This window comes from Neoarius graeffei, chromosome 8 (genome assembly GCF_027579695.1).
Source record: "Neoarius graeffei isolate fNeoGra1 chromosome 8, fNeoGra1.pri, whole genome shotgun sequence".
Lineage (NCBI taxonomy): Eukaryota > Metazoa > Chordata > Actinopteri > Siluriformes > Ariidae > Neoarius > Neoarius graeffei.
The window spans coordinates 9,120,159-9,138,864 of NC_083576.1; the positions used below are offsets into that span (position 1 = coordinate 9,120,159).

At 41.9% G+C, this 18,706-nt stretch overlaps 1 protein-coding gene across 1 annotated transcript; it reads left to right on the plus strand.

Moving 5' to 3' along the window:
- The first annotated feature begins 3,020 nt into the window (after positions 1–3,020).
- eif4ebp3l (eukaryotic translation initiation factor 4E binding protein 3, like) lies at positions 3,021–16,078 on the plus strand. The gene is made up of 3 exons (XM_060927257.1): positions 3,021–3,390; positions 12,079–12,252; positions 15,563–16,078. Exons 1-3 carry the CDS (start codon positions 3,258–3,260, stop codon positions 15,592–15,594), a joined length of 339 nt encoding a protein of 112 aa, XP_060783240.1. The 5' UTR covers positions 3,021–3,257; the 3' UTR covers positions 15,595–16,078.
- The last annotated feature ends 2,628 nt before the right edge of the window (positions 16,079–18,706 follow it).

Below are 18,706 nucleotides of genomic sequence, written 5' to 3' on the forward strand. Positions count from 1 at the left end.
ACTGTGGGGGAAACCGGAGCACCCGGAGGAAACCCACACGGACACGGGGAGAACATGCAAACTCCACACAGAAAGACCCTCGCCAGCCACGGGGCTCGAACCCAGAACCTTCTTGCTGTGAGGCGACAGCGCTAACCACTACACCACCGTGCCACCCACTACTGAGCACAATAAATTCATCTCATCTCATCTCATTATCTCTAGCCACTTTATCCTTCTACAGGGTCGCAGGCAAGCTGGAGCCTATCCCAGCTGACTACGGGCGAAAGGCAGGGTACACCCTGGACAAGTCGCCAGGTCATCACAGGGCTGACACATAGACACAGACAACCATTCACACTCACATCTACGGTCAATTTAGAGCCACCAGTTAACCTAACCTGCATGTCTTTGGACTGTGGGGGAAACCGGAGCACCCGGAGGAAACCCACGTGGACACGAGGAGAACATGCAAACTCCGCACAGAAAGTCCCTCGCCGGCCACAGGGCTCGAACCCGGACCTTCTTGCTGTGAGGCGACAGCGCTAACCACCACACCACCGTGCCGCCCCTTCAGTCAAAAGTATCAAAGAAAATGGATAATGCAAATTAGGAACAACATATTTGGGATAAAAATAATGGATTTAAATTGATTAGCTGTGAGGTACGATGTGGTGATTCAGGTGATAATTCAGAGATGTTTTGCCCAGTTAGCGATCTAGAAGATGATGAGCGTGTGTGATGGTGACACTTGCAAGAAAACTGACACTTTGGAAGCTGATCTGTTTTCACTGTGTAGAGATGGATGGACTAAAGTATTGTACTAAAGTGCTGCTGCATTGCTGCTTCCCACAGTTAACCAAAGTGACAAGACACCAACAATGCAAAGATAAAGAGTTTTAAAGTAAAAGAAATTGACTCAGCATTTCATGATGAAAATAAATAAATGTTGGTCATGAATTTTGGCAGCATAATGGTGCAGTCGTCTCACAGAAAGAAGGTTCTGGGTTTGAACCTCATGGACAACTGGAGTTTCCGTGTCGAGTTTGAATGTTCTCCTCAAGCCTGCCTGGGTTTCCTCCTGGAGTTCTGGTTTCTTCCCACAGTCCAAAGACATATGGATTAGGTCAAAGGTCAACTGGCTACTCTAAATTGTCCATAGGTGTGAATGGTTGTTTGTCTCTGTGTTAGCCCTGTGACAGATTGGTGGGCGGAATGGTGGTCTAGTGGTTGGCACTGTTGCCTCACAGCAAGAAGGTTCTGGGTTTGAGCCCAGTGGCTGACAGGGGCCTTTCTGTGTGGAGTTTGCATGTTCTTCCCCTGTCTGTGTGGGTTTCCCCTACAGTCCAAAGACATGCAGGTTAGGCTACTCTAAATTGTCCACCAATAGACCACTTGCATGTGACGTCACAGCCGATCCAGATTGTAAACAGACGCCATCTTGTCGGTCAAACGCCATATTTCCGCCTTCTACTTCTACTTCTGGTTCCACTTCTACTTCTGGTTCCACTTCTAATTCTGGTTCTACTTCTAATTCTACCTTTTCTTCTGGAAAACCCTACTATATACAATTCTACTACAACGTCAACTCCACTGAAAATCAATAAAACATAAGACGAGTGGAATCCTGTGTCCGAGTCCTTCCCTTTCAAGTGTGGGAAACCCATGATGCTCACATACACTTGACAGTAGGCTGCCACGGGACCCTGACAGGCGTGCAAAATGGATTGCTGCTATCAGGAATACCATATATACAGTAATAGTGATAGACTACTGATACTTGATCTAACTGATAATATAAAATATTCAACCATAATAGTGGATATGGCGGCGCATGATGGGGATGCTGCGGCTACAAGCTCTCCCTACCTGTGCACGGTTTTTGTGTGTATTTTTGCGTGTTGTTCGTCTGTACCGGACTTCAATATCCACTACAACCGTATGGACTTACTGGACATTGGTTTCCAGCAGAAAATGACGGTTTGTAGCGATTTCCATCGCATGCACAACATTCCGGATGAGATAGCAAGACCAGCGGGGTCTCCGTGGATTGTTATCAGGTCTGGCAGGCGAAGGAGGCGGCGTCGGGAGAGGAAGCAAAAGCGAGGCTGCAGGCAGAGCCAGCCTGTTGACTAAGCTCAGAAAACAGCCACTCAAACCTCCACTGCCAAGCCTCTACCTCTCCAACGCCAGATCCATGGTAAACAAGATGGACGATTTGGAATTACAGCTGGAATTACCTTATTCTATTCTATAATCGGCTGGTCAGATACTACTGATATATCTAGTATCAGTACTAGTACTCAATACTTAAGTGACTTACCCGTCCAATGAGGATTGTTATTTTCTTGTTTACAAGATGCCACATCTGAGGGGGGCTGACAAATCCTGAATTTCTGTAAAGATAACTGTCCAGAGATTTATAAGCACGCAGTGCTTCACCACTGAACAGCGAAGGAAAGTTAATGAGGTAATTATACACATCTGGGTATTCCACCTCTGGCAGTTCAATATCCACTGACACGGTCGTGAAAACTACGTCCGGTAATCGATAAGGGTCACTAATCTGTAGGTCGTTTATTTTAGACATATATCTAGTTATCTGTTCATTAGAAAAATGAGCAGTGTAGTCCGTCGGTTGAAATTGATCCATTTTGTATACGAGTGCAACAATATTCAGCTGTGTTGTTGACCAACAAGATGGCGGCTGTTTACATTCCAGCCGGGATTCGGTCACGTGACTGCAAGAGGTCTATTGGCTCTGCCAAGTTTAAAATGCCTTAGACACACCAACGATGGATTGTTAATGTCATCAGTGGTGCCTCTACGGCCCTTGCGGGCTATGGGACGATGATGATGATGATGACAGATTGGTGACCTGTCCAAGTCAGCTTCGTGCCTCTTGGTTGGCTGCAGCTTCAGGCTTCAGTTTCACAAGTGACCCTGATGGATAATGGATGGATGCAAGTTGACTTTATCTTTGGAAAGAAACCCCCCAATCTGGCAACCCTGATCAGCAAGTCCTGTCTGTTGGTGTTAAATATCCACACACACCCTGCACCCAGTGCTGTAGTTCCTGCTGTGGAAAAGTACAACAGCTCTTGTAACTTGTGTGCTTCTGAAATAATGCACTTTTAGAAAGTTTGTTAGTTTAGCTGAGGACGTCAAGTCAGACAGAAAAGAAAAGTAAGGGAGTCAGATAAACAGAATAATAAGCAGCAGTAGGACAGCTTCGTTGTCTGCTTCTTCTACTGAATTGTCAAGCTTATAAGTTCACAATGTCAGCTAATACACAGAAGTCCAGGAGCTGTCCCATCCCGACCCGTGTGATCCAGCTGAAGGACTGGTCTCAGCTCCCAGACTGTTACAGCCAGACCCCTGGAGGAACCCTGTTCTCCACCACGCCAGGAGGTGAGCACATGTTTCTTCCCAAAAAGGGGTACAGTATGAGGGGTTTTCACTAAGCAGGATTGGATTGAAGTGTGCATGGTGTGCAAGCTACACACATCCACTTTACACACTGCATAACACAAAGCGGCAAGACTTGCAAGTGGGCGAAAGTTCTTCATCTAAAACATATCCCAAAAAAATCTTCATAACATGCAGGCAATGTACCATTTTGCTGTTCAGTGCTTGTTTGTGCTGTTTGGTAGCCATAATACTGTCGTGTAGCAATCCAGATCCACTTTCAACCAACCAAAAACATAACAAATGGTGGAAACCAGCATGTGGTGTCTTCTATCTTGGCTCTACAATACTTCCAGCAGCTCTGCTTCTGTTGCAACCTTTCTGTGAATAAGAAACCCCCCCCCCCAAAAAAAAGCCATGAGATTACATTCATCTCCTCTTCATAGCTTGTTAACTCTACATCCTGGATCAGATGTTGGCTGCTTCCTTATCAGACAGAATAACTGGTTCTTTACATAACAATATGATATGCTATCTATTCATAGCTTGTTGGTTCCAGAGATACCACACTCTTGAGCTGTTACAACAACAAAAACAGTCGACGAACCCTCCATCCAGTGTTCTCATTGTTCCTCTTTAATCAGATGGTCTTTATTAAATGGCCAGACCAGCAGCGCTGTGCCAAGTAGGAGGGATTTTTCTTGGAAAGCCACCCTTCACTACTTCCACAGCTGTTGCATTTAAGGAATAACCCAGGACTTTCTGTCCCGGCCAAAAAATGTTGGTCTGGCAAGGTTATGGAGGCCTGTGTTTGTGTGTGGCAAAGATGAGCTATTTGAAGAAATGATTCAATTTTTAGATTAAATTGTTTAACGTTTGTGTCAAAATCATGCCTTGAAGTGATAAAACATGAGGATTAAAATGTAAAATCTGTGAATAGCTCAAGAATGAAGCTATTATGCTTGAGTGATGTGTTCTATTACAAGGTCTTATTGATGGTGTGATAAGAAGAAGGCTATGGCAAAAAGTATGATACTTTTTCTATCTGTCTGTACTTAAGGCAGATAGAAAGCTACATTTGCGATTTCATAATGCTCAGCCATAATGTTTCTTCCAAATACTAAAGAAATACCCACCAAAAAAAAACCCCACTAAATGTATATTTGTCATTTGACCTTTCTTGGTACTTTGACTGGAGGATGTTTGTTTGTGCTGCCGACTTTTAGGCTACATCCACACGACAACGGCAACGAGATGTTATTTAAAAAAATATCGCGTCCACATGGGCAACGATCAGTAAAATATCAGGTCCATATGGCAACGCAACGCTTGCTGAAAACGATGCAATACACATGCCACACCTCTAGGGGCGCTGTAAGACGGTCCCTTCGGAGACACCAGAACAATAGAAGTAAGGACGCATGCACATAAACTATTATGCGCGAGACTTCATATTAGCCACAAAGTCAGAAAAATCTGTTCGTAAAATTACATTATAATGACCAAATACAATGAAAAGTATTTTTCCAGTCTCACCTGTGAAAGGTAATCCCATGTGATCTCGTTTGGACGGCAAACCTGTTGGTACAGTTAAATGCAGCACATGAATGAGGCATCTTTATTCTCCGCTTTGACCCATCCAATATGGCGGCGAGGATGACGTATGATTCTACGTGGAAGGTGGCGTCTTTAATGGTCCGGAATAAATTGAATGCTACACGTTGATGGATTAATTTGTTCTTCTACGCCCTTTTTGAGGAATGTATTGTAGGACTTAAACCAACATCTGAAGAGGTGAGATCGCTCCTTTTTTTCCCTATTTTTGCTGGCGGGATTGACTCTGCCCTAAGGGCTATTCTCTCTCTCTCTCTCTCTCTCTCTCTCTCTCTCTCTCTCTCTCTCACTTTGCACCATTACACAATAAATATTCACAGTGAAAATATTTTGTAAGCGCGTTTCATGAACCAAGTTATAGGATTTGTTGACAACTCGCATCGAGTTCGTTACACTTCTACCCGGCGTGAAGCACATGTGGTTGTGACGTCATCGTAAACAAATCCGTTCTACTCATCCAGACGACTTCGCAATGGCAGCGTTGCCAGATCTTTCCACTCTGGGACCCGTTCTCAAAAGATTTCGTTTTGGGGCACCCAAAACGCCGGTGCCGTGTGGACGAGGCTGAAATGATAAACAATTGTATCGGATTCACCTGAATCTGTTGCCGTGTGGACAGGGCCTTAGTTTCTCCTCCAAATATTAAAAAAAGGATGATATGAATAATTTATCCATCTTGTTCACGTTCAGCTGTATTTCTCAGTCGTTTTCTACCGATGAGGTGTCTGAAAAATCTCAGCTGAAAATCTGTTTCACTCTGTGTGCAATGAATCTACTCTCTGGGCTCGAAAGAAATCAGCCCCAGCCTGTCTTCACACATGGCTGTGTTTTTCTTATGCTGGTATCAGACCACATGATATCTTCGTCTTTCCCAGTAGTCAACATGACAGATTAGGCAATCATCGTGCCATCATAAATTCTTCCTACGTCTTGGTCAGGAGACTTGTAACGCTCCAAGTTTGACCACAACCGATCATCAGTCACTTCCTTGCATGCCCTCGGGGACGGGAGGAAGGTCAAGAAATTCAGTCTTGAAGGAACTACAGAAGAAAATGTCGAAGGGGTTGTTAGACTAGGTGAAGAAAAATTCTGACGTTACACTTTTCTTAAGGGTGTCGTATGGTGCATCGCTGTTCTTTGTCACACTATAAGGCCAGTTGCTCGTTCCTGACGTTCATATTTTGGCCCGATGTTGGAAATTTGTCTGACAAAGTCGTGTCAAAACCAGGCTGATTTTGTCTCGCCTGATCCCAGCATTAGGGCCGGTGGTGGTGCCGTTGCACATATTTCCAAAGAAAAAAATTAAAATTGGAAAAAAAAAAACCTCTGACATTTTTAGCAGTAAATAATCTGCTGTGTATGCTAAAAACAGCAAAGAATACCATCTTATATCAGCCATCTGTGATTTATAAATAACCTCTGAGCTGCACAAAAATACTATCTTTTAGTCGAGCGTATTGTATGATGATAAATAATAAAGACTAACACAAGGTCAGATTGACAAATGATCTATTGTGCAGTTGTAAAACACTGAACAGTACAAAATACAGTAAGTGGAAAAAAGTGCAGCTAGTTTCATCAGCAGCCTTAACGACCCGTCCTCGCAGTATCCGGTGTCACCCAGAAAACAATGTGTTCCCTTTCTGAGTCGTCTTCCCTTTTGAGGTTTCTTCCTCCTGTCATTTCAGGGAGATTTCCTTTGCCAAGCATGCCCTCTGGTTTGCTCGTGAAGGATAAATCTAAAATTATTTCCATACATCTGCTTTGTTAAAAGTGTTGTATGAATAAAATGGAACTGAAGTGGATTATTTTCAAGAAAAGGACCGGAGTAGAAGTCAAGCAGAAGCTTGGTGTTTATGAAACATTACTCGGTGTCAACATGTTCCTCTCCCTGCTCCTTCATCCCTTTTTGTCAAGAACACCATGCGCAAAATAGACAAGGTTACGTAACGTGTTTTTCTGCCTCTTGATCGAGAGCATGGCTCCAGTAGAGCTCTGAGAGCAGCACCACCCCTTGTACAGGCCAAACTTCAGCCAACTACTGATCTGATCTGATCTAATCACTGCTCCTTTACAGCTGGGTGTTAAAGTCTGTGCTCTGTCTTGGAGCTTGACCATAAGGATGAAATCATGGAGTACTCGGCTTGCTGTGTGTGTGTGTGTGTGTGTGTGTGTGCGCCACATTTGTACACAGTCAGACCTCCATGTGGTCTGTCCTGCCTCAAAATGGCTCCCTCCACCTCGAACATGTGCTCAGATTTCCTAGAACTTCAACACAGCTGCCAAGGCTCGCCTCGCCTCGCCTCGCTGGCTCGCACAGCCGCGACAAAAAGCTCGGTGCAAATTACTTTCAAGGCTCTTGGTTTTGTTCACACTGACAGCTTGGTCATGTTGAATAGATGTGTTAAGCAGGAAGTGTGTATGGAAATCCTTCGTGCTCGTATGAACAGTTTAATCTGAATCCTGGGTGAAATTTCTGCAGAACGTCGATTACCTTTCAGAACTGTAGTGTTAAAATGGTTGAAGTAAAATCGTCAAGATCAACTCCGTAAAATGACGTTTAAACAGGAAACACTGAAAATACTTTTGTTTTCTGAATTTTCAGTTTCTGAGTCTTTTTTTTTTTTTAGGGTCATAAAAATATTTTCAGGTTCATAAACACATGCTGAGAGTCGGCGTGTTCTGGGTTGTTTACGATTCAAGTTCTTTTTTTTTTATTATTTTAAAGATCTTATTTGCTATTGTATAGGTTAAATAAAAGCTTCAAATGAAAATAAAATGCATGATTTTTTTTTTTCAAACAATATGTAATGGATTCATAAGTGTACTCAAGCAGTGTGTGTGTGGGGGGGGTTAAGTAAAAGACAATCCTTTGTCAAAAATCAAAATATAAAAGACGTAGATGAAATGTACAGTTATACATAACGAGATAAGCCATGATGTAATGGCTTCACTCTGAGAAACGTAACACATCTGATTAGAATTAATTTTTAAAAAATGCTAAATAAAGCTAAAAATAGTCCATCATCTCTAAAACTTTGATTATAAAATTAAAAACTATAAAATGCAAACTGAATAATTTTATTAACAGAGAAAACAACTGGAGTCGATTAGAGCCTCTATGTAGGTTCTTCTTCCTAAATTGAGTATATTCAATACAGAAGTCAATCAGTTGTTTAGAATTGGTTTATTACAATTGAGTGCAAAAGTTTGCACCCCCTTCCATACTTTTTGAATTGGGTGCGGGGAACTGTGTGTTCAGTTTTTACAATGTAGTTAAAATTCAATGTGACTTTTTTTATCCTGCAACAAAACAATCGGAAACTTGAAGCAAGATCAACAAAAACCTTTTTTTTTTCCATTAATGTGCTTGTATACAATTTTACCAGTCTTTTTGCATGAAGAAATATCGCTGAAACCCAACACATGAATTATTTTGTTTGCATCAATTAAAGCTAGACGGCCTTTCGATTTCATAAAATTGGTGAAATTTGGTTCCCTCTGAAATTTGGTCATTGTGATGTATGTTAATTTCTGTAATATCTCACAAAATATCAGTCCATTCTGTGGCTGGGAAGTTATTTAATTTGAGGGGATTAAAGCAAATAATGTGCATGAAATTGCTCACTTAGTGTAGTCAAGCAGACCGAAGAAGTGTGTGTGCACATACGCAGGTTTCCCTTTGACTCTGCACTGACCGTTCCATCATTCTGTCGCTAAACGAACAGCTGATCACACCGAGGTGCTCGCTGACCGCCGATATTTATTAGTTTGGTCCTGCGTTTCCTTTCCTTCGTATATAACATAACGTCTTTTTCTTCTCGCTTTCTGTTACTGTAGTCGGTCTTTCACGTTTCATTTGGATCCTCCATTTTTCTCTCCTGTTTCAAATTTGTATCCCACAATGCCTTGCATGAACGGGGAAAGCCCACCACGTCATGCATGACGTAGTATCTTGAATTGGGTCATGGTGAAGCAGGAAAAAATAGCGGAGAATTTAGGGCCACGTGGAGATAAATTCATTAATTTTTCCGTTTTAAAAAATAATAAAATTTGAAGTCTGTGATTTGAATTCGGTAGCTTTCGGTCCATTAAACAAAAATAATTGGGTGTCAGATAAAATTCTTTTTATGACCCACACTTGAAAAATCTGAAAGGCAGTCTAGCTTTAAATCTTTTTTTTTTTTAATTCTTTCCTAAAGTAATGCAAACTTCGTCAAACAAAAACCCAAAAAGTAAACTCCTTTATACTGACAGATAATCTCCTCCATACAAGACATGTTCGAGTGTTCACTTGTTCATATTTGTATTTGTGTATATACTGTGTATAGATTTTGTTTTTAAAAGAAAAACAACGTCCCTGGCGCTGATATCTCACCCTCTCTGAGGTTCAAATATCCCACTCTGAGTACAAATTACACAAGAGAATCCAAGACTGTGACGTCACTTGCACTCCACATGACTTTCCGAGGCTGAGATCTAGTGGATACATCACATCTAAATTGTTGTAAACAACCTTGAAGATCCCCGAGTGTCAAGTGTTTGGGTGTAAAAATAAACCCGATCATTGAAGCAGTGAATGTTTTGTTTTGTTTGACTTTAAAGCAGATACGCAGAACCTTTATTTTTAAATAAATTTCTGAGTGGATAATATCTCCATCCTTGACTCTTGTATGCTGCGTAAATGGGAATAAAAATATATATATATTTTTCGCTACGTTCACACTGCAAGGCTTAATGCTCAATTCCGATTTTTTTGTGAAATCCGATTTTTTTGTGAGGTCGTTCACATTAACAAATGTATGCGACTTGTATGTGATCCTCAGTATGAACGAAAAGCGACCTAAAAGTGTTCCGCATGCGCATTGCAGGATACGACGACGTCACACGCAGTGAGCATGGCCAGTGTTTACGGAAGTAAAACCGCCCGGTTGCGGTATGACCCATCCAATCTAGCTTGAATAGCTGCATCCCCCCAAATGGAAATCAGCTCCCTAACCTCTGCGTCCTTCCATTGAGAAGATTCAGAACCTTCACAGCCTGAAGCGTCCCTCGCATTGATGTCATGCGCAGGGGCGCAGATACGTTTTTTGAACTGGGGGGGACAAAAAACTGGGGGGGACAAAGCTGCCAGCAAACCAACCCCAACCCCGATATGCCTGTCAAACTTGTTGTGGGTTACCATAGAAACCAAGCTCGAGCTCGCAACCTGTGCAGTCTGCGCAGCTCAACCAACCGAATATCAGTCTTTGTTTTGTTTTATGTGAGTTGTTGCAACTATGTATACACTGCCGTGCACCTCAATAAACCGAATGGTAATTAGTCTTTTGATTTTTCCGTGAGGTTTGCCTTATGCAAAGAAAGACAGCATAGACGTTTTTTCCTCCCTATAAGTAGGGGGGGACCGAACGAAGTGAATTTAAATCTGGGTGGGACGAATCCCACCCGTCCCACCCTCTATCTGCACCCGTGATTATGCGTCATGTTGTTGTAACTTTTTTTGAGAGACCCCCTGCCTACTTCAGCGCAGAATAGTGACGTTTGTGGCTTGTTGATGACGTGTAAGTCGGATGAATGCGACCTGGCGGTTCAGACTGAAGTCGCATATGAAAAGAGCGGATAGGAATCGGAATTAGGACCACATATCCAAATGGCCTTGGTCGGATTTGAAAAAATCGGATCTGTGTCGTTCATATTGTCAATAAAAGATCGGATACAGGTCACATATGGGCGAAAAGATCGGATTTGAGTCACTTCAGCCTGCAGTGTGAACGTAGCCTTTGAGAGTTAAAATCGACCGCAAAGTTGGCATTGGAGCTTCCCCGCTGATCCAGCCAGCCCTGAGTGCGTGCCGTCACAGCGGTAACCGGTTTTAAGGCCGAGGCCTTTGACAGCTATAGAAATAAAAAATTTATGGTGAAAGTAAGAAATGCCGTTACCGACTTGCTCAACTAAGACTGATTTGACTTCACTGATTGTGGGTTGACTCTCATTAAAACAGGATAGGTGTTATAACTTACGCAACATACATGTACATGCATGCATTTTCACTGATAAAATGTAAAAAGCTTATTAAATAATCAGATGAACTGAGACGATCACATTCTGAAGCAAATTAAATAATCTTATCTTGTGGCCGATTGTTTCGAAACAATCTGACTTTCAGTTCTCCATTAATTTGCTTCTACATAAGGGCGAGATATTGCTGCTGAGGCGAGCATATCCAGTGGAGAAATCAGACGGCTGATCCACTTATTCTCCATTTTCTCCATACTGAGTACTCCGCCATTACTGCTCTGTTCAGGCAATTACTAAAACCCAGGATGGGATGGGATGTCACCGGTTTTAGCAACAACCATGGGGGGGTCACTGCCCGAGCGATAACATGTCCCGTCCCGGGTTTTAGCAACAACCCTAGGCTCACACTCATGGAGAACTGGTGCAACTGAACTTACTTTCCCTTCTCTTATAGTTTTATTTCCCTTTAACTGTTGGTACTGCACCCTCTTTCAATACAGCCAACGCTCCTCAACAGATCAGAGGTTTCGTATGAGTCCTCAGTAAAATGTGCAGAGCAGAGGCGAGACCACTTTGTAGGCTCCCAATGTGCCCGGGAATTTCTCACAAAACGCGTCCAAATCTGAACATTCTTGGGCCATGAATGCAACGTAAATCCACCTTCTGCTGTGTTGCTGCACCGGCCAGCAACACATCTACGTAGCATGGCGATAAATTAACTCAAAATGGAGGATCGGCATTGCAGTCAGCTCTGTGTTTTAGTATAGTGGAAATGGCAATTAGGCCAATAGACTTCCTGCGGTGACGTTATGGACGTCAAGGTCATTCACTCAGATCGCTTCCTATATAAATCACTTTAATCGTAAAAATGACTATATTAGATTTATTGTTAACACTTAAAACTATTCCTGTGCCATTCTTGAGGTCTCAAGGCATTTATAAACAAAAAGTGAGGCCATGGCTCTGCATATATGCTTTAAGCACTCCGTTGTATTAGTAAACTGATTCCTTCTCTCTAGATGTAAATATTCATTGCTTTGAATCATTTTCTATCTACAGGCACTCGTATCATTTACGACAGAAAGTTCCTGCTTGAGTGTAGGAACTCGCCGATCGCTCGGACCCCGCCCTGCTGCCTGCCCCAGATTCCCGGGGTGACGGTTCCTTCCAGTCATCCTCTGGGCAAACTCGAGGAACTGAAAGAAGAGCTGGAGGAGGAAAAAGATGCAGCAGGTAAAGCAAATCTGGGTAAATTGCCAGAGGAGTAGAACAAATGAAGCCTTGTTCAAGGCTTAAAAAAAGGTTCCTCAAGGGTTCTTCAGATGGATAAAGTTTGCCTAGGCATGTCCCAGTGAAGGAAAATACATAGCTGGTGGGTTGTTCTCAGAAAATAATCAACGACAAGGTAGTGCGATGCAGTCTGATGTTAACTAGAATTACAGTTATGACCCAGGAGTTCATTATTTTACTATACCAGCATACCCTGAAATGTGTTATTAATTTTATCACATCACTGCCAATAATTTATTGATAATCACAGTGCTTTTTAACCATTTATGATCACATTCAATGTTGTGAAATGTTCTCAAAGGAAGTTTCTGTTATCACTTACATTATAGCAGCTGTAAACATTTTCCCTCACAACAGCCTCGTTTTTTTTCCTCTCTCTCTCTCTCTCTCTCTCTCTCTCAAAGTTGAAAATAATATAGCACATCCTGTTACTATATTAACGTTTAAAGGAGTGTGCGAATATAAATGTTTTTTTTTTCTTAATTGTAGCTGGTGAGACTGGGAATAAGCTTGTCAGGATTTTTAGGGAACATTGTGATATAAGTGACGTCTGAGAATATTACAGGTATCAGTGGTACTTTAATCACTCTGAAAGACTTTAAAGCTAGACTGCCTTTCAGATTTTTCAAGTGTAGGTCCTAAAAAGAATTTTCCCCGACACCCAATTATTTTTGTTTAGTGAACCGAAAGCAACTGAATTCGAATCGCAGGCTTCCAATTTTATTAGGTTTTTTTTTTTAATAGAACAATTAATGAATTTAGAGCCACATGGTTCTAAATTCTCCGCTATTTTTTCCTGCTTCATCATGACGCAATTCAAGATACTACGTCATGCATGATGTGGTGGGCTTTCCCCGTTCGTGCAAAGCATTGCGGGATACAAATTTGAAACAGGAGAGAAAAATGGAGGACGTGAGTGTGCGAATGAAACGTGAAAGACCGACTACAGTAACGGAAAAAAAGCGAGAAGAAAAGACTTTGTTATATACAAAGGAAAGGAAACGCAGGACCAAACTAATAAATATCGGCGCTCAGCGAGCACCTCGGTGTGATCAGCTGTTCGTTTAGCGACAGAATGATGGAACTGTCAGTGCACGCTCAAAGGGAAACCTGTAGATGGCAGTAATGCAACACTGTGGATGCCAGCTGCTGTAAAACCCAAAAGAAGAAGGTAAACCTGCGCATGCGCACACACACGGACTTCCTCTGTCTGCTTGACTGCGCGAAGCGAGCGATTTTCATGCACATTATTTGCTTTAATCCCCTCGAATTAAATAACTTCCCAGCCACAGAATGGCCTGATATTTTGTGAGATATTCCAGAAATAAACATATTTCACCGCGAACTAAATTTCACTGATTTTATGAAATCGAAAGGCCGTCTTGCTTTAATGAACGAGCTGAGTCTGACATGAAGGTCAAAATGTATTTGCATAATAAATGTTTCTTATTTTTCTTTTGTAAACTTTTAATCAGCATTGAATCATCCTTTGACACATAACACCACTGGATTGGCCATGTCTTTATTAGTAATATTTCTGACTCTTGAGCAATCCTATCACTGCTGCAATATGTGTTTTATCACAAATTTAGCTGGCTTTATTTTCTACAAATATTCACACATTACTGACATTCTGATCAGAATAAAATATTTTCTGAAGACCAAATCCCTATGGTGGAAAAAGTGTCATGAAAGTTCCCCCACAAGAGTACCTTATGGTAGGCAAAATGTGATGACCTGCCCTTGAAGTTGCCTCAAACAGAAGATTAAATGTGAGAAAATGCCCTATAGGGTGCTCTTACAATGGAGAAAATGTGACATGCCATGATGGTTGATTTTCAAATAGTAAAAAGTGATGACATGCCCTCCCCTCTAGGGTGTCCCTCATGATGAATCATGTTAAAACATGATGAATTGCCCTCTAGAGTGCCCCTCCATGTGAGTAAACATGATAGCATGCCATCAAGGGTGCCCCTCTATGTGAGTAAACATGATGGCATGCCATTGAGGGTGCCCCTCCATGTGAGTAAACACATTGATGTGCCCTTTAGGGTGCTGGTGCGAGAGTAAACATGATGACATGCCCTCTAGGTTGCAGAAATGTGTGGAAATGTGATGAAGTGCCCTCAAATGGGAAAACTTGATGAGATGCTCTCGAGATGCCCTATATGTGAGTAAACATGATGGTATGGCCTCAAAGGTGCCCCTAAATGTGAGTAGGCATGTTGACATGCCCTCTAGGGTGGTCACACATATGAGGAAATGTGATGTGCCCTCTAAGATGCCCTTAAGTGTGAGTAAACATGATGACATGCCCTTTAGGGTGCCCCTGCATGTGAGTAAATGTAATGACATGCTCTCTAGGGTGCCACTACTTGTGAGGAAACATGAAGTGCCCTAATGGGTGCCCTCAAATGGAAAAATATGATGAAATGCCCTCTAGGTGCACCAAAATGTGAGTAGACATGTTGACATGCCCTCTAGGGTGGACACGCATGAGGAAATGTCATATGCCCTCTAAGATCCTTAAGTGTGAGTAAATGTGATGACATGCCCACTAGGGTGCCCCTGCATATGAGGAAACATGATGAAGTGCCCTAATGGGTCCCCTCAAATGGGAAAACATGATGAAATGCCCTCTAAGTGCCCCTAAATGTGAGTAGGCAAGTTAACATGCCCTGGTTGTACATGTGAGGAAACATGATGTGCCCTCTAAAGTGGCTCTACATGTGAATAAACGTGATGATGTGTCCTCTAAGGTGTCCCTGCCTGTGAGGAAACATGAAGTGCCCTAATGGATGCCCTGAAATGGGAAAATATGATGAAATGCCCTCTAGGTGCCCCTAAATGTGAACAGACCTGTTCACATGCCCTCTAGGGTGGTCGCACATATGCGGAAACATGATGTGCCCTCTAAGATGCCCTTAAGTGTGAGTAAATGTGATGACATGCCCTGTAGGCTGCCCCTATGTGTGAGGAAACGTGAAGTGCCCTAATGGGTGCCCTCAAATGGGAAAGCATGATGAAGTGCCCTATGTGTGAGTAAATGTGATGTGCCCTCTAGGGTACCCCCTGTATGTGTGTGAATAAATGTGATGACATGCCCTTCCAGTGGCAAATACAAGATACAGTTACTTTATAGGCTCCCCTACATGCAAGAAAAGGACAAAGTGCCCTCTAGGTGCCGCTGCCCCTCAGACAGCCCATGTCTGCCCCTGCTAACATACTTTGTAACCTGTGTTTCATCCTGTAGCTGAGGACAGCCAGTTCGAGATGGACATTTGAGCCTGTGATGTGCCTCCCGTGGAGAATGCATTTCTGCTGGTACGCTGCTACGTTGACTCATCGACCAGCTTTCACTGGATTCACCCCGTTCCGTTTGAAGTGGGCTTTTTTTTTTTTTTTTTAATTACAGCATTATTTCAGGTATTTTGTCATCCGTATACAAAGAAAAGAGACTGTGGATGTCTGTGCATCCTTTAAATGATTCTTATTGTACATATGGTACTTTGTATTTTTTTTTAAGGGAAATGATTAAATTCAATTAGAAGGGGGGTAATATGGTAAATGCATAAACGTACAGTATACATTTCAAAGCTGTCCCTTTATAATATTTAAACAAATGTAATACGATACTTTAAAAAAAAATCTATAAGCAACAGAATTAATATTTTAAACATTTTTCACCCTGATGTTTTCCTTTCCTTTGACGTTTTCTTCAGGTTGTCATTTGAGTTTTTATTACTTTTATTAAACTATGACAAACGTATCATTTGAGTCCAGCAGTTTTTTTTTCCAGATGTTTCGTCAACATGTTACGTGTACACAGAAGGGTGAAATATTCATTGCTGAGCTACAGAAAGCAAAAGGAATAAAAAGCTAAAGAATGTGTACACAGCTGAGCGCAAGTCCTGACACAGGAGCTCAATACAGGACAGGAGTTTGTTTTTTGAATAGCGCTTTTAAGAATAGACATTGTCCCAAAGCAGCTTTACAGAATCTGAATGACCCAAGACATGAGCCAATTTTATCTCTAATCGATCCCCAATGAGCAAGCCCGTGGTGACGGTGGCAAGGAGAAACTCCCCCAGACGACACGAGGAAGAAACCTCGAGAGGAACCAGACTCAAAAGGGAACCCATCCTCACCTGGACGACATGACTATAACATTAACAGTTTTAACATGGTCAGTTTCGTTGATGTTATAACTCTTCATTGATGGAAACTTGAGTGCAAAACCGGAGGAGGATGCGATGTACGGTTGAGTGCATAAGTTTGTACACCCTCAGGAGATATCTGTGAAAACCACTAAATCTTCCTTACAGGTTGTAATAGTTAAATACACTTTTTTTTTTTTTTTAATTACCTTGTAAATTGACAGCTCTTGACTGATTGATATTCTTTCCTGTTCAGCATTCTTTCTGTAACACTTTGTTCATAGTAACGACATACTGTTTTGTTACAGGAATACACATTAATAGCTGTATTACTATAAAATTGTTAATTATACCAGTCCTGACATCAGTATCATTTGGCATTATGGTTGAAAATGAAGAATCAGGTTAATGGATGATGCTCCTGGATGAATATCATCCATTAATTTGGTCTCCTTTTATAAATAAATCTTTCATTTCACAATGCTTCTGACCTTCATACTCAACACCTAGGTGAGATTTTGGAGCAGTGTACCAAACAGCACTCTGGGAAGAAAATCTACCACGTATAAAATGTTTGTGTGAGAGGAAGTGGAAAAAAAAAAAAAGTGTATGCTCTCAGGTTAATTTTCTAAATCTGCATTTTTGTATGTTCAAAAAAATTAATCTATATACTGTAGTATTTACTGCATATATAGTAATTGAGGGGGTGGCACGGTGGTGTAGTGGTTAGCGCTGTCGCCTCACAGCAAGAAGGTCCGGGTTCGAGCCCCGTGGCCGACGAGGGCCTTTCTGTGCGAAGTTTGCATGTTCTCCCCGTGGGTTTCCTCCGGGTGCTCCGGTTTCCCCCACAGTCCAAAGACATGCAGGTTAGGTTAACTGGTGACTCTAAATTGACCGTAGGTGTGAATGTGAGTGTGAATGGTTGTCTGTGTCTATGTGTCAGCCCTGTGATGACCTGGCGACTTGTCCAGGGTGTACCCCGCCTTTCGCCCGTAGTCAGCTGGGATAGGCTCCAGCTCGCCTGCGACCCTGTAGAACAGGATAAAGCGGCTAGAGATAATGAGATGAGATATAGTAATTGAGTCAATTTCCTTTATCACCACTTGGGGGCGTGCTGTTACAGGAAAATAATCAACGACAGCGTAATGCCAGCTAGATGTTGATGCTTTCCAATAATACAAAAGCAGTGGGGTTCCCCACCACCACCACAATAATGTCAATTACAATTTGTAATTTATCCAATTATTTTTACGTCAAAGCAGCGATAAGCAATCATTCCCTAACCAGCTTTAATTTTTTTTTTCCTGTAAAAAAAAAAAAAATTCCATCCTGAAGACTTTCCTCTGTCAGTAATCTTACCATGACAAAACAGGAAGACCGGAGACTCCTGCCATAACTCTCAGAAAATTCTCTGATCCTCTTATACAGCGCCCTCCACAATTATTGGCACCCTTGGTTAAGATGTGTTAAAAGCCTTAAAATGAATTCAATTTTTATTGCAGAAGCATAATCTCAAACTGAAAATTGTAACCCTTAACTCAAGTGAATTAAAAAAAAAATCCCTAAGAAATATTTTTCATAAAATCACCTGTCCCACAATTATTGGCACCCATAATTCCTAGAAAATAAATGTAATTGAAGCATTTCTGTCATTTCTACTGTAGTTTATAAAGTTGATCAGAGTATCTAGGAACCTTTAATTAGTAATTCATCGCATCCTGTTTCCCTGGGGTATAAATATGTGACACAGAGGCCTATTTCTCTTATCCACTCTTCAACATGGGAAAGACAAGAGAACACACCATTCAAGTAAGGCAGATGTGCGTCGACCTTCATAAGTCAGGCAACAGCTACAAGAAAATAGCCACTCGCCTACACCTGCCCGTATCTACAGTCAGAGGAATCATCAAGAAGCTTAAAACAACTGGAACAGTGGCAAACAAGCCTGGACGAGGATGCAAGTTTATCTTGCCACCACGCACAGTGAGGAGGATGGGAAGAGAAGTAAAAAGTTCTCCAAAGCTCACTGTTAGAGAATTGCATCAAAGAGTAGCTTCTTGGGGTCATAAAGTCTCCAGAACAACCATCAGGGGCTATCTACATGCCAACAAGCTGTTTGAGAGGCATGCACGGAAAAAGCCTTTTCTCACAAGCATAAACTTAAACGTCTGGAGTTCGCTAAGCGGTACTGGGACCATGTGCTTTGTTCAGATGAGACCAACATAGAGCTTTTTGGCAAC

Bases quoted from the DNA above. Each gene is read 5' to 3' on its own strand.
- eif4ebp3l (XM_060927257.1), top strand. From the start codon at position 3,258: ATGTCAGCTAATACACAGAAGTCCAGGAGCTGTCCCATCCCGACCCGT. The intron at 3,391-12,078 runs GTGAGCACATGT...TTCTATCTACAG, and splicing joins GTTCTCCACCACGCCAGGAG to GCACTCGTATCATTTACGAC. The intron at 12,253-15,562 runs GTAAAGCAAATC...TTCATCCTGTAG, and splicing joins GGAGGAAAAAGATGCAGCAG to CTGAGGACAGCCAGTTCGAG.